Source organism: Sander lucioperca, chromosome 6 (genome assembly GCF_008315115.2).
Source record: "Sander lucioperca isolate FBNREF2018 chromosome 6, SLUC_FBN_1.2, whole genome shotgun sequence".
NCBI classification, from domain to species: Eukaryota; Metazoa; Chordata; class Actinopteri; order Perciformes; family Percidae; genus Sander; species Sander lucioperca.
The window spans coordinates 16582674-16610624 of record NC_050178.1 but is presented as its reverse complement, the minus strand read 5'-3'; the positions used below and the strand labels follow the sequence as shown (position 1 = coordinate 16610624).

Below are 27951 nucleotides of genomic sequence, written 5' to 3'. Positions count from 1 at the left end.
TGCCATCCCACAGCAGTGTATGACCAGGCTGGTGACCAGCATGAGAAATGCATGTTCCTTACAAATGGGGCACCATTTGAAAGGGAACTAAACAGACTTTCCAACGGTATAAGATTGGAAGACGATATAAGATAAGATTTATACTACCAAACACAAATTTCCTTACTTTTTACTAAGTTTAGATTAGTTTGACCTGATGATGGCACAAGATGGAAAGTCAGAAGGTCACCACATTTAAGAGGATATATCCTCTGGGACCCTGAATGGACAAGATTTTGTAAAGAAATGTTTTAAGCCTACACATTAACAAGAAACAAATCTACAAACTTCTGATGTTTTTAATGCGTAGATGGAATCATTTGAGCTCAGTTTTAGTTTTTTATTGGAGGTCACAATAGTGTTTTATTACACCTAGTTTAGTCTTTGTTTAGTTTGTTAGTGTGTGTGTACGTCTGGCTGCATGTCTGTATGTGTATGTGTTGATTCATGGAGAAAGGGAGTGGAGGTGCAGGGTGTGACTCTGACACACACTGTATCATAGCGTCCAGGTGAGACAGTGTTTATAAAGCAGCCGCTTGGCAGCAACACACAGTTAAATACGGCAGATAACAGAGCTGATAGAACACGGACTGCCAGGTGAGCCTCACATCAAGGAATACACTCCACTGGCTTTGATTCTATTTGATTCTTTCTGCGTGCTAATATTTTTGTTGTTATCTCGTCTGTTTCAGACTTTTTCATAGGAGGAACACAACATGAAAATACTTTTACTCCTAGCAGGTAAGATTTCTTTTGTTAGTTCTTTTTGCTTAAATGTTTGAATGTTAGTGTCCTCTTTCTGTTTCAAGTTTGTCCTGCAACTTTCACCTTCAATTTTTCACGCCATGAGTTCACATTCATAAATCGTGGGAAGTTGACAGTAGGCTATACAGCTTTTCCATCCAGCGAAACACTGCAGCAGCTGATTCCTGATCCCTCCATTTTCGAGCAGAGAGCAGCGCAGCTGCAGTGATTGGCTGGAACGTAAACCTGCATGCTCTCTTTTCATGTTGGCACATGTTCAAAGAGTTGTGAAGTCTGAAGGGGTTTCAGTAGTCTACTTCACCCTGACAAGGACATTACTTTAATGAAAGAAAATATTGGCAACACCTTGTTATTATCAGTATTTAAATCCCATATTATCCATACCAATGCATGCTAGAGTATTAAAAGTAAAAGTACTCGATACAGAAAAATCCTCCCATTTTAGAAAGTGTAAAGGATCCAAACAGTTGTGTGTTTAATTGGTCTAATCATTTCATACTGGACTTGTAGGCAGTTATATTGTTGGGTAGTTTCATTTATAATAAAACATCAGATTTTATAAACTACATGTGTTTTGTGGGCAGAGATCTTAATATGTAAAGTAACTAGTAACTAAAGCTGTCAGATGAATGTAGTGGATTAAAAAGTAAAATATTTCTCTCTGAAATGTAGCAGAGTAGAAGTAGAAAGTAGCATGAAAATAATAGACTCAAGTAAAGTACAAGTACCTCAACATTTGTACTTAAGTACAGTACTGGAGTACATGTACTTACATTGCTCAGCATAAGTGAATACACCCATGGTAAAGTTGACTAAAAAGAGGAATAATAAATCATCTTTTGGAAATTGATCTTAATGCCTTAATTTAAAGAAATGAGGAAAAATCCAACCTTTAAGGACACCAATTTTCTTTTTGAGATTGGCATGGGGTACTTTCCACAAGATCATCTCTCAATGCAAATCAAACCAGCTATTAGGCTAACTGAAATAAAACCATGCCAATCTCTAGGTATGGTGAAGGGTATGTGATGATGTGGGGCTATTTTAATTCCAAAGGCCAAGGAAACTTTATCAGGATGCATAATATCCTGGATCCATGAAATAACTGGCCTTTAAAAATAAAAATCTGCCTGCCTCTATGGGAATTTAACATAGGGGTGTACTGACTTATGCCCCCTGTATTTTAAGGAAGAACATTTATTAATTTACGATACATTATTCATTCACAAAGAAAACAAGTTTCCTTAAAGGTTGTTTTTTTTCCTAATTTTTTTTAATTAAGGCATTAAGATCAATTTCCAAAAGATGATTTTTTTATTCCGCTTTTTAGTCAACTTTAGCATGGGTGTATTCACTTATGCTGAGCACTGTAGTTACATTCAAGCACTGCTAGACATTATGTCTAAATGTTATATATATATTATATATAAAATATAAATATAAATGTTATATATATATATATATATATATATATATATATATATATATATATATATATATATATATATATTGTTCATAACAATGTGTTCTAACAACAGAGTCAAAAATTGTAATTTCCCCCCTGGGGATCAATAAAGTATAAATTATTATTAATAAATTATTATTATTATTATTATTATTATTATTATTATTATTATTATTATTATTATTATTATTATTATTATTATATACAGAGTTACAACTCATTGTGACGTTTAATTTCTTGTTGTGCCTTCCTCCTGACAGCCATAGCTGCAGTCTCCCAGGCCCAAACTGACTGCTCTCGGGGGGCTTGTTACCCACCCAGCAGTGACCTGCTCCTGGGCAGGGCCCAGCAGCTCCACGCCTCCTCCACCTGCGGCCTCGCAGGCTCCGAGGTCTACTGCACCCCGTACGAACAGGTAGGAGCACAGGACATGTCATCTCTGCTAATCACAGATGTTTGGAGACAAATCTCAAGTTTGTTTCACACTATATTAGTATTAGTCTACACAAAGAAAGAGGAGGGTGAGGGACATCCAGCCGAAAAGAGGGACATCCGGCCGAATTTCCGTCGGCACCTGAACAATCCCAGAAGTGGAACGTTGTGGATATAGTATCAACCTCTAAAAGCCACTGTGATCAAATCTTAGTAAATCATCTTGATCAAGAGAGACTTCTCTGGTTAAAAGAGCTGTTCAGTTAAAAATGTGTGAAAAGACACATAGCAGCACAAACAGCAACTTCAATTGTAAATTATTAATATTGGCTTTATAAAAAAACCTTATCAGTCAAACCAGAGCACATACACAGTCAGTGCCTCAGCCAGCTGTGTTCACCCGGGCTACGTGTGGGTCTCTACGTGAAGTTTGCCCAATCAGGAGGCGAGCGGTGCAGAGGTCATGGTGAACAGACAGGATAGAGGCTCTGGTGGTTTTGGCCTGCTGTCCATTTTGTGAAACAGTCTGATTTCAGTGCCAGCGCATCATGTTGTAACTGTACTCTTTGACCGACGTCTGAAAACCACTCGCCAGCCCATCGGCTGGCTCAGCACAAACCTCCCGTTACTGGATTCAAACGCTGATTTTGAAATAAGAGAGAGCAGAGAACAGGGTTAAGCCAGTTATTTTACAATTTTTATTTTCGCTCAAGAAACTAGGAAAAGCGCCTCTATGTGAGATCAAACCTTTGTTTGCTATACAGATCAACTTTTTTTTTTCAAATCAGTTATCATGCTGAAGCTTGTTATAAAATCCAATAAACAAGTAAGACTACCCAATAATTCAATAATTCTCAAATAAATAATTTGCCTTCCTTCCTTCCTTTTTTCTACTGTCTTCTTTTTTTCTCCAAGTTTGTTGAAGATTTTGTCGCTGTTTTCTAAGTTTTTGATACTATTTTCCACCTATTCTTGCCTTACTTCCTTCTTTCTATCGACTTTTTCCAAGTTTTTGTTTTTTTGCCTTTTTTCATCAGCATGTAAATGTTTTTCAGTTACATGGCTGTTGTTTCGTAAATCTATCACTGGTCAGGGGGTACTTGGCTTAAAAACACAATTCAGATGGGATACATTATTGAAAAAAGTTCGACAGTAGCGAGGAAAAACTCCTTTTAGGGAGAAACCTTGGACAGACCCAGGCTCTTGGTAGGCGGTGTCTGACGGTGCCGGTCGGGGGTGTGAATCAGACGAAAACGTCTGCAAATATGACACAAACTTCTGAAAAAGCGACAAAGCATTGAAAAAGTTACAAACATATAGGTGGGCCAAAATGTATTGAGAACCTACATTGATATGAGTTTGACACATGTGCACTAAGGTAACCTAAACCTAAGCAATCCAAATCCAACCTAAAAGACAGAGCATCACAGAAAGACTGGCAGGGTAATGTTTGTGTTGATGTTACACACCCTTCATACCTCACAGTGTGTGTGCGCTGCATTGAGTCTGCCTCAGGGAATGGATAGCTGTGTTAGGCGTGGACTCTCTCTGATTAATCAGTGTTTTCCCTTTTTTATTTTTTTAATACCTGAGCCGCACCTCGTCCAGACAGGGAGCGGAGGGAACACTCAGCTGTACCTCAGAGCTGACACACACATGCATGACTGCAAGTAAAGACCAACAATGATGAAGCTGAAAGCTAGATAAGATAAGATAAGATAAGATAAGATATACTTTATTGTCCCCGAGGGGAAATTTGTTTTGGACTCGGTCCGTTATGCAGCTTTACAAAGACAACACAAAATACAGAAAAAAAGCATCTCTCAACACATACTCTCATGCAACACAAAACATGCTTTCATATACATTAGACAGGTACCTATATAGGAAGCACATTAACGCCTCCTTTCATTGCGAGTTTTTAATTGAACAACCCTGTCAGCTTAGCCTGACAAGCCAGACCCACATCAAGATGTTGGGTCTGAGAACTCACCATTGGCAGGGCTCAATCCGAGGGGCGGGATAAACGGTTGTCTTTCAAATTCTCTCTGCACGCAATAGGATAGCGCTACAACCAGGCAGAGCAACGAAGAAGGTAGCGGAGCTAGCTGATAGATTAAACTTTTGCCGTATCCGGTCGGCAAAACTCCGAACACATCTTCCTTTTTTAAGAGTGACTTCAGTGCCGTTCTTTGTTCTTTTTCTCAAAGAAAAGCTTAACAAGTCTTCCAGAGTCGCGGCCAAAGCCGATTCGAAAGACCGCTGTTCCCAGCAGCAGCAGCCATAAGCCCGCCCACCGACTCTATACACAATGTGATTGGCCCGGCCAGAGTTTGGGTTTCCAGCTCGCAAGCCAACGGAGAGTTGCTAGACCCCCTGGCTGCAAATTACATTTGCTGCCGCTAGGGTGCGTCTAGATTTCTAGGCTACTGTCGGCTGCATTCTCCGCAATAAGTGTAGCACAGCCCTTACACAATGAGATATTGCTATCTCTAATACTAATACTAACATATTGCCCAACCCCAATAGCCTACGTATTGCACAAATGACACAATGCACTGACATAATGCACAACCCAAATAGCCTACGTATTGCACAACTAACATCATGTGATTCTGAACAGCAGTTCAGAATCACTCATTCCAGCCAGATACCTGCTGGTTCAACTTAAATGCATTCAATTGCAAAACTGTGAATGTTATCGAATCTGAGGTGAGTTAAGCTTGACATGGAGATTCTTCTTGACTTGTAGGTTAAAAGTGATTCAACGTGGGCATATTTTTTTATCCAAGGTTTGTGTTTTTTGGCACTGCAGCATGTCCCCTCAAACACTCGTGCAAACACATTGTTTGCATTTAGCTGTTGCCAGCTGACTGTTGCATCAACTGTACATGCCGATTCTTAGTTTTGGTATAAAGTCTACAGTGGGCAGTATTAAACTAAATCTGTCTGGGAAAAAAGCCTTCAAGTTGAATCCCTTTTAACCTGCAGGTTAAGAAGAATCTCCATGTCATGCTTATCTGGGGTATCTGGGGTGAAGTAGTTGTAAAAATGGCATGGACACAATCAACTCCTTGTGGGCCTTTAGTCTTTATCGCCTGAGATTAGATTAGATTCACAGTTCTGCAATCAAAAAGAAAGATTTACACACTTTAACCCTTGTATTGTCTTCCATTCGACCACGCATCGTCCTCCCAGGTCGTTTTTGTCTCTTTTGGCGCTTTTTTTAATGTTTTTGGCACTTTTTTGACGTTTAATGCTTCTTTTCACTACCATGTACAGTATAAACCCCACTAACACAAACTCATTACTAGATTTACACTTATTTTTGGAATTCATGGTCAATAAAGCTCATTTATAGGAAAGTATGCCTAATTCTTGAGTTAAAAAGCAGAAATTATGATTCTTTTTTACTAATATTAAAGGAAGGATAATCACAGAATGGCATATGTCAACGTTCAGTCGAGATACTGCTTCGAAAAATTTCAATTATTTTTCAAACGCTAAAAAATTTAACAAAGCACAAAATTCAATGAAAGTATATATTTTTGTTGTATGTGCGAAGCGCGTTGTATGGAATGACCCATGTTATTTTTGGGTAATCAAAATTAGGTAGTTAAAAAGAAACCCATATTTCTGATATAGACATTTAGACAACGGGTCAAATTTGACCCGAAGACAACACAAGGGTTAAATTGAATGCATCATTCATGTAATTCAAATAAACACTCCTAACACACTTGCATTTTAGGAATGCTATTGTCTCCTATCAAACATATCCAAATGAGAAGACTGATAACAATATGCTAACTGTGCATCCAGTAAGCTTAGCCTAGCTTAGCACGAATGGGAAACTGCTAGCTGGTTTCATCTAAAGCAGAAAAAAAACGCTTTCATATTTACATATCAGTTTGTAAGGGATAATCCATCAATAGCCAACAACCAATACTGACTTGATAGATGCATTATTTTTAATAGGTTTATGCATATTTTGAAGTGCTAATTGTAAACTGTGTTGTCACAAATTATTGTTGTGGTTTATAACTCCTACCAAGTAGGAGAGGCTGTAGCCTAGCAACTGAAATATGAAACCTTCAGGCTGTCAGACATGGTTTAATATTGTCTTATTTACATCAAAGATACACAACTATAGCAAAACTGGCATTTATATGAAAACATTGCATTTTTATTACTTTAAAGCCATCAGGCTAAACTCAACTGCATCGGCCTCTGAAAGGACCAACATCTCATGGTGATCACTACCTAGCTCCCACTGACCTTTTCCTGGCTAAATGTAACTGTAAAGACCACCCGCTAAACTTAAATGTCATGTGACCGGTCGTCATGACGGTAATGTTGCGTCCTAATGTGTGACTGAGTTGAGTCACGTAGCTGGAGGGAAAGCATTAGTGAGGCCTTTACAGTATGTTGTAACAATCAGCAACCCAGAGGGAACTTTTCCCTACAGGGAAAGCAGCCATGTCCAGAATTGCCAGAATAGAGGGGGAGCTCCTAAATATTGACTGATGAAAGCAGCCCAGCTGTCAGTCATGTGGGCATTATTATCCAAGTCGATACATCTCCAAACCCATCGAGGATGTCTTCATAAACAGTATGTAGCTCATCAGAGGTGGAAAAACATGATCTGCTCACTTTTATTTAATACATTGATAACATTGGTGTGTTTGTGTGCACATGTGTACATGCACACATCACACTGACTCATGGTTAGTAGACAATACTTCACCTAAATATAATTTTTGGGATGTGGGAATTGGGTAGATTATTTTACTAAAGTCATTATAAGTTATATTAGACGTCTACAATAGTTGACTGGAATTGCGTTTTGAAAAGAGTCTGAATTTCATCAACTTCAAATTTTGTCAGGGAGGAAATTCTTTATTTCACAATGGATTTGTTTTGCCTGTGTTGACAAGTCAGGTTCCACAGGTGTCACACAGTGCTCCTTCCTCATCTGTTACTGGGGCAAAGTTTCCCTCCAAATTGTTGACCAGCCCAATCTATAGAGCTGTTGTGCATCTGATGCATATTGATTTTCTGTGTGACCTGCTCAGTGACCCAGCTAATCATAGCAGGGAGCAAAAGAGACTCATTTAGAAGTTGGGTCTCAGGTCCAAGGGTCACTTTCATGACAACTGGCACTCACAGTGACACAATCCCATACACCAACTATTACAATGTAACTCTGCAGGAGCATCCATTGTTACTCATTTGTTTCTATGTTTGTTTGTTTGTTTCTTAGAGGAGGATGAAGTGTTGTCCATGTGACTCCAGGAACCCAAATGGTCAGCTGGCCCACACTGTCCAGGATGTCCTGTCCACATCTGGACCAGACAGATGGTGGCAGTCTGTGAAAGGTGGGCAAAGAAAGAAAGAAAGAAAGAAAGAAAGAAAGAAAGAAAGAAAGAAAGAAAGAAAGGGCTTTTCTATTAGCAGGAGTGAAATGGCATATTTCAAGCAGGGCTGTAGTCAAGTCCATCATTGTCGAGTCCAAGACAAGTCCAGGACCAGGACTAGTCAGGACCGAGTCAAGACCGAGTCCAAACAGGTTCAAGTCCAAGTCAAGAACGAGTCCAAATGAGAGACAGTCAATACCGAGACAGAAAAAAAGAATCCTCTTCAAGGCCACCCACTGTACTTACCTGTTGATAATTGATATGATGTGAGAGACAGTATTTCTTTTATTTTAAGATGATCATTTTGCATTATTATTATTACTTGTAATGATAAAAAAGCAAGTGCAGAGTACAACACTGTAGGATCAAATTAGGCCATATTATTTACTTTAAGTGTAACTATTTCATTTAAGTCACATAGAGCTGAATTGCAACTTCACACATTTTAGATGTTGAGTCTTTTTATTCTGGTGTTACAAGAACATTGTGCAAAATGTAACAAATAACAAGCAACACAGGTATCACTAAAAAAACTCTGAATGTTCCCATTCTTGGACTTATTACTTGTCCTGAAGAATCCATAGTCCAAAGTGCTCGCTGACATTATGTCTGTGGCCGAGTCCGGACTCAAGTACTACAGCCCTGATTTCAAGTACATACCTTGTTTTATAGCCATTTCTTTAATTGTCTTCCAGCTGTTAACTCTAAACTGTAGGAAACAAAACAACATCAAATCTCATGGGAATTAATTTCAACCAAAGCAAAATATTTTTTTTGACATGGAAATGCTGTTGTGCCTGTTTTGTCCTGCAGAGGTGAATCCCGTCACTCTCCAGTTGGACCTGGGCAACCTGTTCCAGCTGGACAACCTGGTGCTCAGCTTCAAGGTGGGACACAGTCTGCTGATCACATGACCAGCATGGATCTGTTCTGTTGAACGTTTGACGCATCTACTTCAGAAACATATTGTATTTGATCGTTATTTTATAGTTTATGGAACACATCTGAGTATAAACACAGCGTACCTGTGTTTGTGTCCTGCAGGGTCCGCGTCCCAGTTCCTTTCTCATAGAGAGGACACGGGATAATGGCAGGACGTGGCAGCCCGCTCTCTACTTGGCTACAGACTGTCACAAGGCTTTTCCTGGCATCCCCACAACTGCACCTCTCACCCTGGACCAGACATACTGCTACACACTGCCCCCTACTGGAGCAAACCCATACCAAGATCACAAAGTAAGGACCAGTGGTGGAATGTAACTAAGTACATTTACTCAAGTACGCAGTTAATTGCAAATGTTGAGGTACTTGTACTTTACTTGAATCTTTTTCTTTTCATGCCACTTTCTATTTGTACTCCGCTACATTTCAGACAGAAATATTGTTCTTTTTACTCCACTACATTCATCTGACAGCTTTAGTTACTAGTTACTTTACATGTTAAGATTTTTGCACACAAAACACATGTCGTTTATAAAATACAATGTTTTATTATGAATGAAACTGGGGGCAGGGTGGAGGGTGGGGGCTGGGTGGGCATAGAATGCTTTCATCTGGGATTTCTTGTGAAATGCAATTAAAAAATATTTGTATATGGATGAATGGATAAAACAATGATGCTATATACAGTATAATTTATATATGTATTTATATATGTAAATTATACTATAATATATGATATATATTATTTTTTTGTTTTTGTTTTTTTGTTGTTTTTTTTTTGTTAGCGTAGTAACAAACAACTATTCTTACTGGGGTCCACACAAAAGATAAAACAAAACAAGACATTCAACGATACATTAATATTCCACATTGTCAATACAATAAATAAATACTATATAATTAATAATTCCACATTATCAATAAAATATAGTTCTACTGATACATTCACATTTCCTTCTTAACAGCCGTTTGACACAGTAACCAAGTAACCAATGGACACGGTGTACACTAGTGTCTGTACTTAGGTAAACAACAGAACGTTAATCCACATTCACATCCCCGCTATCATATGCAGTTTAAGATGATTTCTTTTTGACTAATTGCTCATCTTAGTCTTTTAATAAAAAAAAAAGTATCTCACTTGTAATTTGTGTTAAATGCAGTGGACATTCTCCAATTTGACATCGCCCTGTACATTACAGTTTTCTGTGTGGCATTAGTTTTAGGTAAAGTTAGTGTTAAAGTGTCCCATAAAGGTATAATCATAATAAGATGTACATTTCTCTTCTCCAGATCCAGTTTGATCCTTTGCGTCAGTATGCTTATGTGCCTGCTTCTACAAACCAAAAAATTGAAGGTAAGTCTCTGTCTGTCACGTTGCGCCACCTGGTTAGAGGTGTGTAGGTGCTGCTGACTGACAGCTGTCTCATCCCCAGATGTGTCTGCGGTGACGGGGCTGAGGGTGAGCCTGATGGAGCTCGGCGATGTGCCGCGTCTGCCAGGCAGAGCTCTCAGTAGGTTCTACGCCCTGAAGGAGATGAGGGTGATGGGCAGCTGTATGTGCCACGGACACGCCAACCGATGCCTGCCAGAGGCCGACAACAACCTGCTGACCAACAGCATACAGGTACGTGTGGGGGGGTTTGGAGGTTTTTTTTTTTGGGGTGTGAATCTTCACTGTTCTCACGATTCAATTTGATTACGATGATCCTGTCAACGATTCAATATCACGATGCATCACAATCCGTCACCTCCTCAATATTAATATATATTACTAGACACGGCTTTGATTGACAAATTCAAGCAGTCAGATATACTGTATATGAACTCCCCTTTTTATTTTATCTGCTCTTAAAAAAGACACTTCCTGAATGTAGCGGAGTCTGAACACTACAGACAACAGACAAAAAAGTTTAGCGGCGAGCAGAAAATCAACAAGTAACATCAGTAGGCAATCATCGATTATGGTCTGTCACAGCATCGATGCATTGCGATGCAGACCTAGACGATTCTGCATCGATGCAATGATTCATTTCAACACCCCTAGTTGACAGTAGTTCCTCCCTCTCTCTGCGCTCCTCCTCTGCTGGTCTCCTAACCATACCCACCACACGCCTCAGCACCATGGGGGCAAGGCCTTTCAGCTGCACTGCTCCCTGGCTCTGGAACTCCCCTAACCCTAACCTAACCCTAACCTAACCCAAACACATCCGCCAGTCTGACACCATAACATCATTCAAATCCCACCTCAAAACCCACCTGTTTAAACTGGCCTACTCACTATAACTTATAATTTATGAAATCCACTGATTCCCTTTCCACAACCTTTCATTTATTTATTTTTTAAACTATAACTACACATTTTTGTTCCGTCGTGTCTTGTCTTTGTCATTGCCTGTCTTGATGTTTTATGTTTTTATCGCGATCACGGAAGGCTTGTATCAGCCGACAGTTTTGTTGTCATTACTTAGAATTCCTCATGGGGGTGAAAGAAACTACGCACTATAGCTTTAAATGAAATAAGCTGCTCATTCAGTGGCTACCAGGACAATGATCCTCATGCATTCAAATTCAGTATCAAAGGAAAGCAGCAGTGAACCCTCAACAGGGTTACATGAGAGCGGCAGTACATTTAAAAAACGTACATTATTTAATATGCATGGTGCAGTGGTTAGCACTGTCAACTCACAGGGTTCGAACCCACAGGCCGGCCGGGCCTTTCTGTGCGGAGTGTGCATGTTCTCCTCATGACTGCGTGGGTTTCCTCTGGGTGCACAGACATCCAGAGCGCTGTGGAGATATAGTCCTGGCAATGTCATACTACTGTTAGTGTGCATGTCCCTGTGATTGAACATAAATAATAATAATAATAATAATAATAATAATAATAAGTGATAAACATAGTTGTTAGCTGTTCTGAACCGAAATCTACTCTGGATTTCATTTCAACTTTCGTCTTTATGCATACTGACATTTTCATTGCAGGTGCAGGTTGGGTACCGTACTTCAATACGTTTTAGGCACCTAACAAATTGCCTCTCTAGTATCAAGTATCAAAAAAATGCCTTGTCATTCAATACCAAAGTTCCATACCTGAGGAGTAAGTCTCATCAGCGTCAGTGAGCCGATAAGCACGCAGCATGCTTCTACCAAGATCTGATAATGATTGGCTGTCTAACGTTACGCATTGTAGAGGTATGCAGGAAAAACTCTATGTTACGCACAGAGACGGGGCTCACGTGCTGTATTTTTAAAGGCTTGACTACAGTGTGTGAGTCACATAGGTGTAAAGGAGATTTTTTAAAGGGATTTAATAAATTTAGGAACCAGTACCAGTAAGCCATTCAATTGGTACCAGTATCGAAACTTTTTGAACGATAACCAGCCCTGCAGGCTAAATACAGTATATAATCGAGATGTATTTCACTTTAAAAAAGCTTGCTGGTATAACTTAGTGATGTGATACTCATATGTCTCTGGTAGCAGTCCTCAGCTGATCCCAGCCTGAGTGAATCAGCTCAGTGTTGATGAACGTGCTTCTGTGTCTCTCTGCAGGTGAATCCTCAGTGTGACTGCCAGCATAACACAGCCGGTGTTAACTGTGAGCGTTGTGCTGATCTCTACAACGACCTGCCCTGGAGACCCGCAGAGGAGGGCAACACTCATACCTGCAAACGTAAGACCTCCCCCGTACCTGTTACACGTCTCTCTAAACCCAGCTGATCAGCATGATGGTGTCATGACCCACCACAGACTGTAGAAAGACATGGAGTTAGCATCTGTCAGCCAACATATCGAATTAATGCAATAATGCCTCTCACATTTGTCACCATACCCCTAGTCTCGCATTACCAGACTCCACATAGCATTCGGGGATGAGAGGAAAACGTGCTCTGGTTTATTGGCATTTCTTTAAACCAATCACAATTGTCTTGGGCGGTGCTAAACACCAAAGAAAAGCCGCGGTGCCGCTGTAAAATAGCCTCGGGAAGGAACTTGTTTTGGTGGAACATGTATACGTTCAAAAGTTGTTTTAGTCGTGCAACAGAAAACTCAGATTGGACAGATAGTCTAGCTAGCTGTCTGGATTTACCCTGCAGAGATCTGAGGAGCAGTTAACCATAGTCCTCAGAAATCCACCAGAGTTTAGAACGCTAACACAAAGGAAGAGGAAGGTAACAGATATCCGGTCTAAATAAGGAAAATCCAGCGGCTTGGAAGTGGAACGTCGAGGATATAGACTACCATACCCCAGACTGTTTTGGAGTATCCATTATGTCAAAGCTAGACAATAGTGAAGGCCAAAATTCTCCCACAATGTTGGCAATCTGATGTATTATTAGATTTTTGTTGTTGTTGTTGTTGTTGTTGTATGTAATGTTTCATTGGGGTTACGTGAAAGCCATTTTAACTCAAATGTATTTATTTATTTTAATCATTACCTCATACTGTATACACTGTATACCAGGGGTGTCAAACTCACTTTTACGCTTGATGGTGTTTTAAGCCCCAAACGTCTCCTTCCAGGCAGCGCTGCAACCGTTGACTTTAAGGCACCTAACCTTAACCCTAACCCTAACCCTAACCCTGCCAGTGCCTTGGGGACCGTCTCATCGTTTTAACCCAAACCTAACCATAACCATAACCATTGCCTAATCGACTTCAAGGCAGCGCTGCGACTGTTGACTTCAAGGCACCTAACCTTAACCCTAACCCTAACCCTAACCATTACCATAACCATTGCCTAATCAACTTCAAGGCAGTGCTGCGACCGTTGATTTCAAGACACCTAACCCTAACCTTAACCCTAATCATAACCATAACCATAACCATTGCCTAATCCTAGTCGGGGGCAACGTTGGGGGCTTGAAACACAGATAAACCACTTTTACTAAGGGCCAAACTGGAAAATAAGAATCATATTAAGGGCCATTTTTGTGACTCTTTTCAATGTTTTTGTTGCTGTTTTTTTTTTTCTACACCTTTGTCGCTTTTTCCAACTTTTGTCACATTTTCTCGACATAAAGCCCTACAAAAGTCAGCAAAAAAGTTCCTCAGCCATCATAGAGTTTAGCATATCAAGAAAAACAATGATTACATTTTTAAAAGCAGGCTACCACAACAACGAGTCTTAAAGTCAGCCAAATTCTGCTCTGAGCGTAATTACATTTTGAAAAAAAGTTTCCCCTCTTTTTGGTTCAAAGGCGGGTCAAAATTTATTGTGAACCTAAATTGATATGCGGGCCGGATCAAAATTTGTGAGGGCCCAGATTCGGCCCGCAGGCCTTGAGTTTGACACGTGCTGTATACTAACCTCCTTGCTCCTCTTCAGGTTGTGAGTGTAACAACCACGCCCAGCGCTGTCAATTTGACCAGGCAGTGTTTGAGGCCAGTGGGCGGAGGAGCGGAGGTGTGTGTGAGGGTTGCCTGCACCACACCACAGGGCCAAAGTGTGACCAGTGTGCCCCGGGCTACCAGCCAAACCCTCGCAGCCGAATGGACCGCCCCGATGCTTGCATACGTGAGTTGTTCATTAGGGAAGTGAACTTCAAGTTAGGTCCTTCAGAAGTGCAAAGCATCAAAAAGCTGAACGTGGCGTGCACATTCCAACTAAAACTTCAAAAATGGGCTAAATATTTGATGTATATACAAATGTATATAAGCGCCAAATGTAAAAATTCAGCCAAATGTAAAAATTCACAATTTTATAGCTGATGTATTTTGATTATTTAGCTTACCTATCTTACATTTAGCTTTTTTTTCTAACATTTAAGACATCAATTTGTGTAAAACTAGCCTACATGTTCTTTGTAATTGTCAACAATATGTTTATAAAAGTAAAATAAAAAGTTAAATGTTAAATCTGAATATGAAATCGCCCCATAGATGGTGGTTGATGAGTTTGTGTTGTTGTGTTGCTGCCAGGCTGTATCTGCAGTGCTGAGGGGACAGTAAACGGGGGCCAGTGTGACGACAGCACCGGCGCGTGTCAGTGTAAAGTGAATGTGGAAGGCCCCCGCTGTGAGCGCTGTAAGAGAGGCTACTACGACCTGAGCGCCTCCAACCCTCTGGGCTGCTCCAGTGAGTGATCCAACACCTTCATATCACACTCTGTAACACTAGCAGCTTCTTCTTTCAGCTGGGTCTGTTTTCAGTGAGCGCTTAACTGTCACAGCTTAGCTTGAGCAGGGAAATCTTTAAATACATAGTTACGCCTAATCCCCAGGTCCTTATAGCCAATGGTGGAAGTAACTAAGTAAATTTACTAGTACTGCACGTTCTACTTCTACTCCGCTACATTTCAGAGAGAAATATTGTACTTTTTACTCCACTACATTCATCTGACAGATTTAGTTACTAGTTACTTTACATGTTAAAGGTGCTGTAGGTAGGATTGTGAAGATCCAGGACTTAGCCAAAAAATTTGAACATCGACAACTTCTCAGTCCCTCCCCCCTTTCCGCTAAAGCCCAAAACGGTCTCCTAAGCCCCTCCCCCCACAAGGGAGAATGAATGCGTGTGCATGAGCATGAGCAGTGATTGACACGCAGTTAGACACACCCCCTGGCCCTGATTGGTGCATCTGAACAGGGAGCTGTGGATTTTTGCAAATCGCACTACAGGCTGTAGGTGGTGGTTTCAGCAATTATGACAGAAAGTTTATAAAATCTGATGTTTTATTATAAATGAAACTAGCCAACAATATAACGTCCTGCAAGTCCAGCTGAAATGATTAGACCATTAAACACACAACTGTTTGGATCCTTTCCAGTTTCTAAAATGGGAGGGTTTTACTGCATTGAGTACTTATACTTTTAATAAAAAGTTATTTGCATCTGATACTACTTACATACTTTTACTCAGGTAATATTTTCAATGCAGGACTTTTACTTGTAAAAGAGTATTTTTGAAGTGTGGTACTAGTACTTTCACTTAAGTCAGGGGTCTTCAATGTTTTGGAGGCCAAGGACCTATAACCTGTATATAATGAATTATTATGAATATAATAAACTGGGCCTACAATAACGTGTAGGGCTGCCTAAAGCCTATACACATACCTTTTATGGTGCCCTACAATACTAAGCTACTATTTACATATTTATATATAATCATGTTTTAATGTCATACATACATACATGTGGCACAGTGAATCCTTAAGATTAACTGTATCTGTGGATGGCTACCTTAGTGGCTACCTTACAGGCCGATAAGCCCCTCATCAATGTTGTTGAGGTTTTTTACAAATAGGCTGGTTTATCTTTGCTAATAATATGTTGGATTCATGTTAATGTATATTTTGCGACATATTTTAATTTGGGGGGAAATAAACTTTCATAAAAGTATTAAACTATAATTTGGCAGCCCCCCTGCAGTGACTCTGAGGTACCCCAAGGGGTCGCGGACCCCCTGTTAAAGAGCTGTGACTTAAGTAAAGGATCTGAATACTTCTTCCACCAATGCTTATAGCTATGGTCAAAGTGTATATATGTGTGCAAATGTTCATATTAAAGTTGACAATAGCTAACTCTGATGTCCCCCCTGCTGTCCAGAGTGTTCGTGTTCCCCAGACGGGTCCCTGTCAGATGTCTGTGACGCGATGAGCGGCCAGTGTACCTGTCGGCCCCACTTCCACGGCCGGACCTGTGAAGTGTGTTCCAAAGGCTACTGGAAACCAGCGCTGACATCATTCTGCAAACCCTGCGGCTGTGACCCCACCAGGTCATACAGTGATACTTGTGACCAGGTATGATCACTACCCAGAAAGAGCCAACACATTCTCCCTCCCATCGTGTAAAATACAGACGCTTGGTCAAGTGCCTTTGGCATTGTCATTGACGCTGAAAGTCTCCTTTAGCGTCATTTCTTTTTTTCTTTTTTTTAAAGATTTTTTGGGGCATTTTTAGGCCTTTAAAGACTGGACAGTTGAAGAAATGAAAGGGGAGATAGAGGGAGAATGACATGCAGCAAAGGGCCACAGATCGGAGTTAAACCTAATTACATTAAAATGCACTTAGATAAAAGTAAAAAGTAGGTCTGTAATAATGTACTGTGAGTAAACATTAGTGCATTGCATTTTAAAAGGGAAAGGGAGGGGGGGTGGAGGGAACGTAAAGAAAAATGTATTTGGTGATGATGTCATTTGACAGACCTATTAAATTAAATTTTTTGCTACAAAATAAAGTGCATTAACATGCCAACCTTTACACATCACACCACAGAGCCCTTATGTCCATACCACCAATATAGTCCTTTTCTGTAGATGGCACGTAGCAGCCTGTGCACATAACTGATCATTAATTATGAATATACAATCAGAAAAGAGACAAAACTCCAAAAATGTAACAAAAATGACCAACAATAAATAAAAAAGAGCAATGGACACATGGGAGCAACAAGCATTATTAGACTACATAAATTAAAATAAGCTGCCACTTCTTAAAAATGATCAGCGGAACAAAGAATATCACCCAGGCAACAACACAGACATGTATTAACATTAAAAACTACACAGTGGCAAAACACACATAGTACCGTAAAAAAAGAGCTGCACAGTATTTGCACAACATGCAGTGCACACACAAGCATAGAACGCTACGTTCTATAGACATAACCCTGGCATCTGTTTATTAACATTTATCAATTCATTCATTAAAATTACAGTTGAATGGATGATTAACAGCCTTGTTCAACATAACAATGATAGAACTTAATGGATGTATAATAACAATGAATTAGGACTGTTACTACCACTGCGTCTGCTGCTACTGGTAGTGCTACTACTGCTAGTCCTAAGCTGCATCTCATAGCTCTTGAATTGCCTCCTCGAGTCCTGCACTTGCCTCCCTTCCTCGCATCCTTACCATCTCACCGAGGAGGCATGGGAAAGACGCAGGAAATCATGGGAGGAGACAGGAAATGAGCAAATATGTTTTGAGGGATGAGACGTCCTTTCCTCTGAAGCATCACATGAATACGTCAGCTGTATGGGCGGAGTTAGCAACTCCTTCAGCTGCACGACTTCCGGGAAGGCTACTCTCCTGTTTCCTCGCCTATAGCTCCTCCATGATCCCTCCTCGATGGTCGCTGCTCGGGGCAGAAATAAGACCTTTGAGACGGCCTTCACCAAGGAGCACAGAATAACTCGAGGAGTCGAGGAGCCATTATCAAATAAGAGCCATGAGATGCAGCCCTAGAGGTTGCAGATGTTGCTGGATCATCAGCTGAACATAAGTAGAAGGATTTGTAGCAGAGTTTGTATCCAGTTTGGATTTGTTCTCACCAGTAATAACACTGAAATCAACTGTTTCCTTCTTTCCAGGTGACAGGTCAGTGTCAGTGCAGACCAGGCTTTGGAGGCCCAACATGTAGCGAGTGCCCAGACAACACATACGGAGACCCTCTCATAGGCTGCCGATGTGAGTCAACTCTCTCCCATTACTCCATTTATTGTTGAGAAGCCACTTGATGGATTTGTGAGATGTATTGGAGGTTGTAGTTTACTTTGCCGTCTCAGTCATGGTAGAAAGTTGTTTCTTTTTCCATTCGGTTAATGTAGGACTCACATTTTAGTAAGTAAAAGTTAACTGGGCTTGTAAATATCCCAGGTTCACACACAAATTCCATGTTTAGCACAGGCTAATTAATACTCCCATGAAGACATGACTCAAGTCTGCTACTGTAGTTCCACATGGTGGCTTCATTTAACTCTAAAGTTGGCTTCTTTTCCTGGGTAATTGGACGTTTTGCATAGTGATTAAATAAAATAAACTTAAAAATGTATCTGAAAGTGCAACCAAGTCCATCAATTTAGGTGTGGTCAGTGTCTAGTGCTAGCCTTGTTGTAATGAAATTGTGAGTGGTATATCAATAGTATTTTATAAGTGACCCATAGGATGGACAACAAATGCCAAAAAAATAACAGTACAATAAAAGTTGTAATCGTCATACGTAGGATTGGGCATCGTTTTGATTTTAACAATTCTGATGCCAATTTTGATTCTTCCTTTCGATTCTGGCTCTTATCGATTCTCGATTCCGATTCTTTGAGGGAGAGTTGAAACGGGTCACATGCTTATTTTACAGATAAGAGGAACATTTTATTTTGATTCAATGGTGATTTACAGTTTTAGCAGGCTTTTTCAACATAAAGTAAAGCCACCCTAGAGTGCCGCTTACTGTGCCAATGGTTGCAACACAACAAGCACCTGGAAGTTTGCTGGCTGCTACGGAAACCAAAACTTGCGCGTGTTAAATTTGGAACCGATGATCAGATTCGAAACCAAACTTTCCAAACGATTCCAATAACAGAGGGTAGTTTCAGGAAGTTTGTGTTTTTCTCACTTTTTCCATTCATTTTTCAAAAATAATCCACACTGCCCACCCAAAGTGTAAAGTTTGGATTTGTATTTGTCAAAACAAGAACTTGTACATATTCTATATTTCAATTCTACAATTCTGTCACTTCATACTCACTAATGACTGAGGTACTGGAGTGCAGCACCTGAGGCTTCCAATTAGAGCCGAAATGAGTATTTCTTGTCTTCTGATCCTCTTGTCTCTTCCTCCACAGCGTGTCGCTGTGATGCTGAAGGAACACTTCCAGGCGGTTGTGACAAGCAGACAGGAGCCTGTTTGTGTCGGCCCGGCGTCAGAGGAACCCGCTGTGACTCCTGCAGCCGAGGACATTGTGACTCCTTCCCTGGCTGCGAGACCTGTCCGTCCTGCTTCTTCACCCTGGACGCCCAGAGACAGAACCTCAGTGCAGCTCTGGAGAGACTCTCCCCCAGATTCCCTTCCCGTCCTGGAGGGGCTGGTGATCCTGGAAACTTTGGACCTCGCATCCTCATCCTGGAGAACAGCCTGAACCTGATCCGGGACTCCATCTCCCTCCCCCCCAGTATTACCACACAGGTCGATAATGCTCTGCTCCAACTGGACAAGCTCAGGTAAGGGAGCGCTGAGAAAAAAAAGCCAGAATTTGGATTTGCGATGAAAGCATTAATCTGCTTTTTATAAAGCCTTCCAGTAGTGGAAGAAGTATTCAGACCCTTTACTTCAGTACAAGTACTAATACCACACTGTAGAAATACTCTGTGACAAGTAAAAGTCCTGCATTGAAAATGTTACTTAAGTAAAAGTATGTAAGTATCATCAGGAAAATCTACTTAAAGAAATAAAAGTATAAGTACTCAGTGCAGAAAAATCCTCCCATTTTAAAAAGAGTAAAGGATCCAAACAGTTGTGTGTTTAATGGTCTAATCATTTCAGTTGTTCGTTATATTGTTGGCTAGTTTAATTTATAATAAAACATTAACATTTATAAACTACATGTGTTTAGTGTGCAAATATATTAATGTGTAAAGTAATTATTAACTAAAGCTGTAAAAAGTACAATATTTCTCTCTGAAATGTAGCGGAGTAGAAGTAGAAAGTGTCATGAAAAGAAAAAGACTCAAGTAAAGTACAAGTACCTCAACATTTGGACTTAAGCACAGTACTTGAGTAAATGTAGCCTACTTAGTTACATTCCACCACTGGTTCCATCATTTTTGTGGAAATTCATGGATGTCACTTCTTCTCCCTATACTAATTTTTGGACGGTGATTCTCTCACTGATGCCTATTTGAACAGCTGATGTTTTTGTCTCCCAGGAACCGGGTGGACAGGGTTAACAGTGACCTTTCACCCCTGACAACAACTACTGGTCTGGACTCGGAGCTGGACAGACTGCAGGCTCTGCTGGACAACCTCACTCTGGTGTACAAAGCCAAGAAAGATGCAAAGGACAACTCCGGCAATCAGAACAATGCAGGTCAGAAACAAAGACACACCAACCACCACTACACACTACACTTTTAGTAAGGCATCATTGACTGCAGATGTTATTTAGGTGCATGAATTATGTAACATCATCGTCAAGTGGCTCCAATTGAAAATTAAATTTTTTAATAAAACTGAAAGTATATTGGTGGCCTAGACGAATCAACACAAAAACAAAAGTCACAACTCAAAAACATAAACCACAACTTAAATATAAAAGCCACAACTCAAAAACAAAAGCACAAAAGCCACAACTCATATACAAAAGCCACAATGGAAGTTTATTTTTATTTATTTTTTTAAGACCTCTTTTCCTCCACATGTTAATAGTCGGTTTTATTTCATTGTTAACATTGTTGACGCTCACTTCCATTGTGGCTATAAAAAAATAAAAATCTTTGTAAGTTTTTGCATTCATGTTGTAGCTTTTTGGCTTTTGTGTTTGTGTTGTAGCTTTTCTATTTTGTTGTGGCTTTTGTGTTAGTGTTGAACCGGCTAGGCCACCGTAAAATATGGTGCAAACACACTTCACATTGGTTTAAGCACAATGTCTGACTGAACCATCTCACCATGTTTCTCAAACAGACATTCTGATATCATTAAAATATACTGTACTCAAGTTGAGTTTTTCTGTCTCATTCAGGAGCATTTTCTGCCATCAAGACCGCCTACGATGAGTCTACAGATGCAGCTAAGAAAGTAATTGCCAGCGGAGACGTGGTGAAGGAGTCAGCTGATGCCAGAGGAAAGACTATGGACCTTCAAAACCAAGTCCAGCCAGCCAACACCAGAGACCTGGACAAACTGAACCAGAGCATGGCCTCCCGACCCGACCTCACTCCTGTTGCCAAACAGGTAACTCCCAGGCCTCATCCCATCAACACGATGCTGGGATTCTCATTTCATCTAGCAGGGAGACAGATTATCGTGTTGTGTGGCATGATGAAAACTACAGCTCTTAAATGTGTTTCAAAAACAAACATCTCCTGGATCTACTATTTACTTGGAAACGTCCGCTGATTTGTAGTACTTACAGTAAAGAAATCGTTATCATGATGTTATTCCAATTCTGTGTAAATCTAACACATCTGTCTCTTTACAACAGGGGTATTCAAGGTTTTTTAGGCAAAGGACCCCATAGCTAAAAGAGAGACAGAGCAGGGACCCCCTACTACATTTTGTATGAAATTGAGTTGCATAATAAACTGATTCTACAGTAATGTATAGGGCTGCCTAAAGCCTTTACACATACCTTTTTATGGTGCATACAATACTAAGCTATTTAAATAATTATTGACATTCATATATTTATACATCATGTTTTAATGTTAAACATACATGTAGCACAGTGAATCCTTAAAGCTACATTGTGTAAGAATTTCTCCCATCTAGCGGTGCAATTGTATATGACAACCATCTGAATATTACTTTCTAGCCCTCCCTCCTACGGTGGCCAAACCCGAAATTAGCTCTTCTAGCCACTCCAATATTAACTTTGGTCTTGTTGCTTTGCCTGTCGCGTTGTCGTTTTAATTCTCTTTTTCGCTTCCCTGGCGAGTAATCTCCCCCTTGCATTCGTCACGGTGCCAATAGGTGTAAGAGGGCGAAATGCCGAGCTATGTCCCTCTTTCGCGAATGTATTTTAAAGATGGAGGCGCTACATGGCTGCCGTCATTCGAGCGAGTCGCTCATATGTATTCTGAATGATTCTGAATGTCAGATTCTACGCTTACGAGAATACTTTGATTAGTTGGTGGAAGTAATTACACATGAATGAGTACATTTTTCTGAAAGAACAAACTCAAAAAAATACACAATGTAGGTTTAAGATTAACTATATCTGTGGATGGCTACCTTAGCGGCTACCTTACAGGCCGATAAGCCTGTCATCAAGTTGTGTAAATTTAAAAACCACACCAAAATTGCAAATAGGCCGATTTATAATATGTTGGAATCATGTTTATGTATATTTTCAGACATATTACCTTTTGAACTTTTTTTTTTTTTTTTTTTTTTAAATGATTAAACAATAACTTGGGGCCCCCTGCAATATCTCTAAGGACCCCCTAATAGTCCTGGATGTCTGCTTTAGAATATGTGGCACCAGCGGAAAGGCCATTGGGGCATAAATGCAAAAAGGATGCATGCCTTCCATGAGCAAAATGTTCATTATAATCTGTTCTGTAGGGAAAGGGTTCATCTGGGTAGCATAAAAATACTCACTAAAATGTGTGGGCCTGTTAGATGTTATACTTCTTGTGTACAAGTGGAAATGTTGGCACTGAAGGAAAGCTCAAAGGGCCACTAAAACATTAGGGATCAGTCACTGCACATTTTGAGGCTATCCGGCCAGAAGTTGTTTAAATATAATTAGATAGATACTGCAATTGAGACTTGTATCAACCCCTAAAATTAAGACTTGTATTAACCCCTAAATAATGTAATAACTATTGTGTTAAATGGGACCATAGCTTCCACATTTCCTCTTTCAATCACCATATCTGTGACTTTATTTCAGGTATGTGGCAGTGTTCGCTCAGAGCCCTGCACCCCTCTCCAGTGTGAGGGTGGAGAGTTGTGTCCCCCGGAAGGAACCCCACCTTGTGCAAAGGGTGAGAAATGCGTGGGCGCCCTGCCTCTGAGCAAGAGGGCAGACGCTGATGCTAAGGATGTGAAAGAGCGACTAGACAAGCTGACCGGGAAGATCACAGAGGCTGCAGAGAAGGTACACGCACACTCAGATTACTTTTCACTTCTGTTGACCCCACCGGCAGCACCACTGTGACTAAACAGTTTACAGAGGCTAAAGCATCATTTATTTATTTTTTGGGCATTTTAGGCCTTTATTTATACAGGACAGCTGAAGCTTGAAAGGGGAGAGATAGGGGGAATTACATGCAGCAAAGGGCCGCAGGGAGGAGTCAAACCTGCGGCCGCTGCATCGAGGAGTAAACTTCTATACATGGGCGCCTGCTCTACCAGGTGAGCTACCCAGGCGCCCCTAAAGTATCATTTAACTTAGCTTTTATTCCTTACAGCTCCAGGAAACACAGGATACAACCAATCAGGTGAGACAGTCTGCAGAGAAGCTGTCCAATAGGATGAAGCAGGCCCGAGACGAGCTAGAAGACGACTTGAGAGAGACGCGTGACGTTGTGCAAGACCTCAAAGATTTCCTGTCAGGTAAAGATTGTTTTGATGCAGATGACAGATGAATGAGTGACTCACTGGTGGAATGGATAGATAAAACATGATGAAGTGCCCTCTACGGTGCTATTCCAGTGGAGAAAACACAATGCAGTGCCATAACGGCTGCCCTACATGCTAGAAAACTTTCTGTACATTGGTGCTGCACTGCATGCAGCTGTTGTTTCGCCCTTGCCCCTCAGACAGCCAGAGTATATATGGAGGGAACTTTAAATTATAATTAAATTTTATTTGTAGTATCAAATCATAGCAAGAGTTATCTCAGGACATACTGTAGCAGGGCGTAGCAGGGCATACTGTAGCAGGGCATAGCAGGGTGTAGCAGGGTATACTGTAGCAGGGTGTATCAGGGTGTAGCAGGAAGTTACAGAGCATACTGTAGCAGGGCATAGCAGGGCATAGCAGGGTGTAGCAGGGCATACTGTATCAGGGCGTATCAGGGTGTAGCAGGGCGTAGCAGAGCATACTGTAGCAGGGGATACTGTATCAGGGCGTATCAGGGTGTATCAGGGTGTAGCAGGGTATACTGTAGCAGGGCGTATCAGGGTGTAGCAGGACGTAGCAGAGCATACTGTAGCAGGGCATAGCAGGGCATAGCAGGGCATAGCAGGGCGTAGCAGGCCATTTTGAATGGATTATGTTTCTGTCTGCGCAGACCCGTCCTCCAACCTGACCCACATCCAGGAGGTGAGCGACTGGATCCTGAAAGCCAAACTGCCTCTCAGCCTGGCCGCTCTGAAGAGGAAGCTGGAGGAGCTGAAGAATTTGGCGGCCAATCTCCCAGACAGCACGGCCGTGTTGAATCAGGCCGAGCCGCAGCTGGACAAAGCCAGAAAACTGCTGCAGGAAGCACAGGATGCCAGGTGGGCTTCCACACTCACAGGACCAGACCACTGTTAATCATCAGCTCTGCACATTCACAGCATTTAAAAAGGCCTGGATAGTCAAACTAGTGTTTTTATTAATCCCAGGATGGATATTAAATCAATTCACAAGGACATGATAAATACATCATAAAAGTTTTTTTTTACTGAATAAACTGTAAAGATTAATCAAGATGCTATCAGGAATAGATTTTGAGGCCAAATCCAAAAATACTGTGGTCTTTCTGGAGGTCTGTAGGGTGCTCCTTCAGCCTTCCTATCCTCCTGAGGATGAGTCTCAGCACTCAGCTATGTCTCTCTAGTGATGATAGATGTCACAGTTATGTAAAAGATTTTCCTCTGGTTGCACATTCACAGGGATACAGCCCTGGGAGTAAAGGCCGACGTGGACGGGTTGCTGGCAGGCTTCGGCTCGGTGGAGGACTCCCTCTCTAAACTGGAGGACAAACTGCAGAACAGCATGGATCTCATAGACAACGTGAGCAACAGCCTGACTAAGGTATGGAGCAGGGTTGTAGGACTGGGGGTGGAAATGGGATTGAGTACCCAGGGCCCAAATAGATGCTAGAATGAATAGGTGTGGATATGGAGAGGGGCCCATAGAGAATGCCTTTCTAAAGGGCCCAGAATTTTGTGCTACGCCCCTGGTACGAAGCAAACCATGGGTGACATGGTGGCCCATGTATTCCAATAAAAGCTGCTTGGCAAGCTTTACTGAGCTGTAGTGGTTTTCTTCATGCAGGCCGAAGAGCAGCTGATCCCAGCAGAGAAGGCTCTGGATGATGCATCGGCACTCATAAAGCCAATGAAGCCCCAACTGGACGAGCTCAAAGAACTGCTGCAGAACGGAGACCAGCAGGCCCAGGATGCACAGGACAACGCAGACAAAGCTGACGATGAAGCAGCTGCTGCCAATAAGGTATGATACCTCCTGTAGCTGCTTTATCTTGAAATATGAACATTTCCTTTTACCATGGGCCAGTTTAGAATCAGGATTTAAGGCTTATATTATAGCTATTGGTATTCATCAATGTCTTAAACTGCAACGTTGACGTTGTATTTAGGGCTGGGCGAAATCAAATATCACGATATTTTTGACCAAATACCTCGATATCGATACCTCAACGATATTGTAGTGTTGACTATTGGTGCTTTCACAAAATATTTACTCAATGAGATTTTTGATAAATAATCATCAGTAATGTGGATATATTGACTAAGTGGGTAAAGGCAAATAATAGAACAGTTACAAAAACAGTCTGGTAAGTTCTGAAAATGACATTACTGTAATGCAGCCTTTAAAACCAGGAAAAGACAACACTTATGCCATGTTACGATATTACGATATCCAAAATCTAAGACAATATCTAGTCTCATAACACGATATCGATATAATATCGATATATTGCCCAGCTCTACTTGTATTTAATATTAATGTACTATAAAGATGAAATTAGCTTAAACGTTTTAATGGCGAGTTATGTTTTTAATGCTGAGAAAATTAAGTATTGGCCTTTTTACAATGCATTTCAATCTGTATTTAGGATAAGTAGTTGAAAAACACACAAAAGTATTTGCTTTAAACAAAAACACTCATTCATTGAAAGAATGGGTACAAACAGTTCCCATGCAGTTTATGGACTTCCCCTCTTTGATATGTAGACATCGCTCGAGGATGCACGTCCCTTGGTCTTTAAAAGCACATTTTCAGTAAAATAGCTTAAAAGTTAAGTTCTATTTTTTTTCTTTTCTTAAAGAGCAGAAACAGAAGAAGTGGTATAGCCCGATAGTCTTCTGTTGGTAATATTGGGATGTGTGTGTGTGTGTGTGTGTGTGTGTGTAGGACTTGTTGTCTCTGGAGAAGCAGCTGGAGCTTCTTAAAGAGAAGGCTGCAGCCAGTGAAGGGACGGAGCCGCTGGGGGATCGACTGGTGAAGCTGCAGCAGGATGCCGGAGCGCTGGCCAACACCACTGACAACATGATGAAGGCTCTGGAAGGTAATACCTTAACCCACACCACCACCACGTCTGTGCTTTAGTAATGCCAGTCGCTCTCAGAACTGTCAGAACATTTCATAAAGTTCTTTTTTTCTCTGAGGAAGGATGATTTCAACCCTTTCACCTTTGCCCTGAAAAGCAGTTCCTCGGGGTGAACCTGAGAGGAACTTAGTCTTGTTTGCCCCCTCTGATTCTGACTTGAATGTCATTCATTTGTTGATTTCAAGGCAGTTTGTCCCAAAGTTACCCTACATTAAGGTTTTAATGATTTTGTTTTCTATTGGCCTTCTGCACATTGCCGAAAATAAACATATAATAAACATGGCAATAAACATGCCAGAAATAAAAATCTGGCAGGGAAACACTAAATCCTTTTTCTTGGTTAAAAGACAAAATTCAAAAAAAAAAATTTCAAAATGACTTAATATGTGTAACATATATTGTAGAATGTTCATAAGTGGACACAGGTCTTTAAAACCCCCAGATCTGCAAAAATAAAATAAAAACACAGAGGAGACCTATGTGTCACCAGATGGAGCTCTGGTCCTGTGGGGGTTTATTAGAGTGTATGAGATCTGAGGTAACTCCCTGTACTTTCATTTTATTTTCAGGTAAAGCAGATTCCCTCAAGGGGCTGCAGGACGAGATCGTACTGAAGTCAAAACAGCTTGAAGGACTCGATGCTAAGCTTAAAGACATTTTGGGAAAACTTCGAAACAAAGCCCAGGACCTCAGTACCTGCCAGGGCTGAAAGCCCCCACGCTAGCAGCCACACCATTCACACCTTCTATTCTCAGAAAATGATGTCACTTTACTAAAGGGGACGTCCTCCCTAACTCTGGAGTAGGGCTGAACGATTTAGGGGAAAAAAATCTAATTGTGATTTTTCTGCCAGATATTGAGATTACGATTCATTTTGCAATTTATTTATTTATTTTAAAGTATAGCTAATGTTCAATATTAAAGATGCAGTAGGTAGGGGC

General features: G+C 40.8%; 1 protein-coding gene and 1 long non-coding RNA gene across 3 annotated transcripts; one reads left to right on the top strand and one right to left on the bottom strand.

The window, feature by feature from the left end:
• Positions 1-485: 485 nt before the first annotated feature.
• LOC116034590 (laminin subunit beta-3) lies at positions 486-27893 on the top strand. 2 transcript variants are annotated; one of them, XM_031277296.2, is made up of 23 exons: positions 486-636; positions 732-780; positions 2530-2684; positions 7965-8079; positions 8932-9005; positions 9163-9354; positions 10354-10417; positions 10497-10687; positions 12616-12736; positions 14393-14581; positions 14986-15141; positions 16611-16804; positions 18380-18476; positions 19631-20006; positions 20712-20872; positions 21524-21735; positions 23399-23605; positions 23919-24063; positions 24743-24950; positions 25329-25470; positions 25714-25890; positions 26815-26968; positions 27580-27893. In XM_031277296.2, the coding sequence occupies exons 2-23, from the start codon at positions 756-758 to the stop codon at positions 27717-27719; spliced, it is 3495 nt and encodes a 1164-aa protein (XP_031133156.1). In that variant the 5' UTR covers positions 486-636; positions 732-755; the 3' UTR covers positions 27720-27893. The 2 variants fall into 2 exon arrangements, with proteins under 2 accessions (XP_031133156.1, XP_035858221.1); XM_036002328.1 differs by having other exon boundaries at positions 556-780.
• LOC116034596 lies at positions 13567-13907 on the bottom strand. The gene is made up of 2 exons (XR_004101147.1): positions 13850-13907; positions 13567-13617 (listed from the first exon to the last, which is right to left on the bottom strand). It is a non-coding gene; the product is annotated as an uncharacterized LOC116034596 (long non-coding RNA).
• Positions 27894-27951: the final 58 nt, after the last annotated feature.

What these genes read in the sequence shown, in the direction of transcription:
- LOC116034590 (XM_031277296.2), top strand. Translation starts at nt 756, where the DNA reads ATGAAAATACTTTTACTCCTAGCAG. An exon ending in CCGCCCCGATGCTTGCATAC is followed by an intron (nt 14,582 to 14,985) that starts GTGAGTTGTTCA and finishes TGTTGCTGCCAG; the next exon opens with GCTGTATCTGCAGTGCTGAG. An exon ending in TCACTCCTGTTGCCAAACAG is followed by an intron (nt 21,736 to 23,398) that starts GTAACTCCCAGG and finishes ACTTTATTTCAG; the next exon opens with GTATGTGGCAGTGTTCGCTC.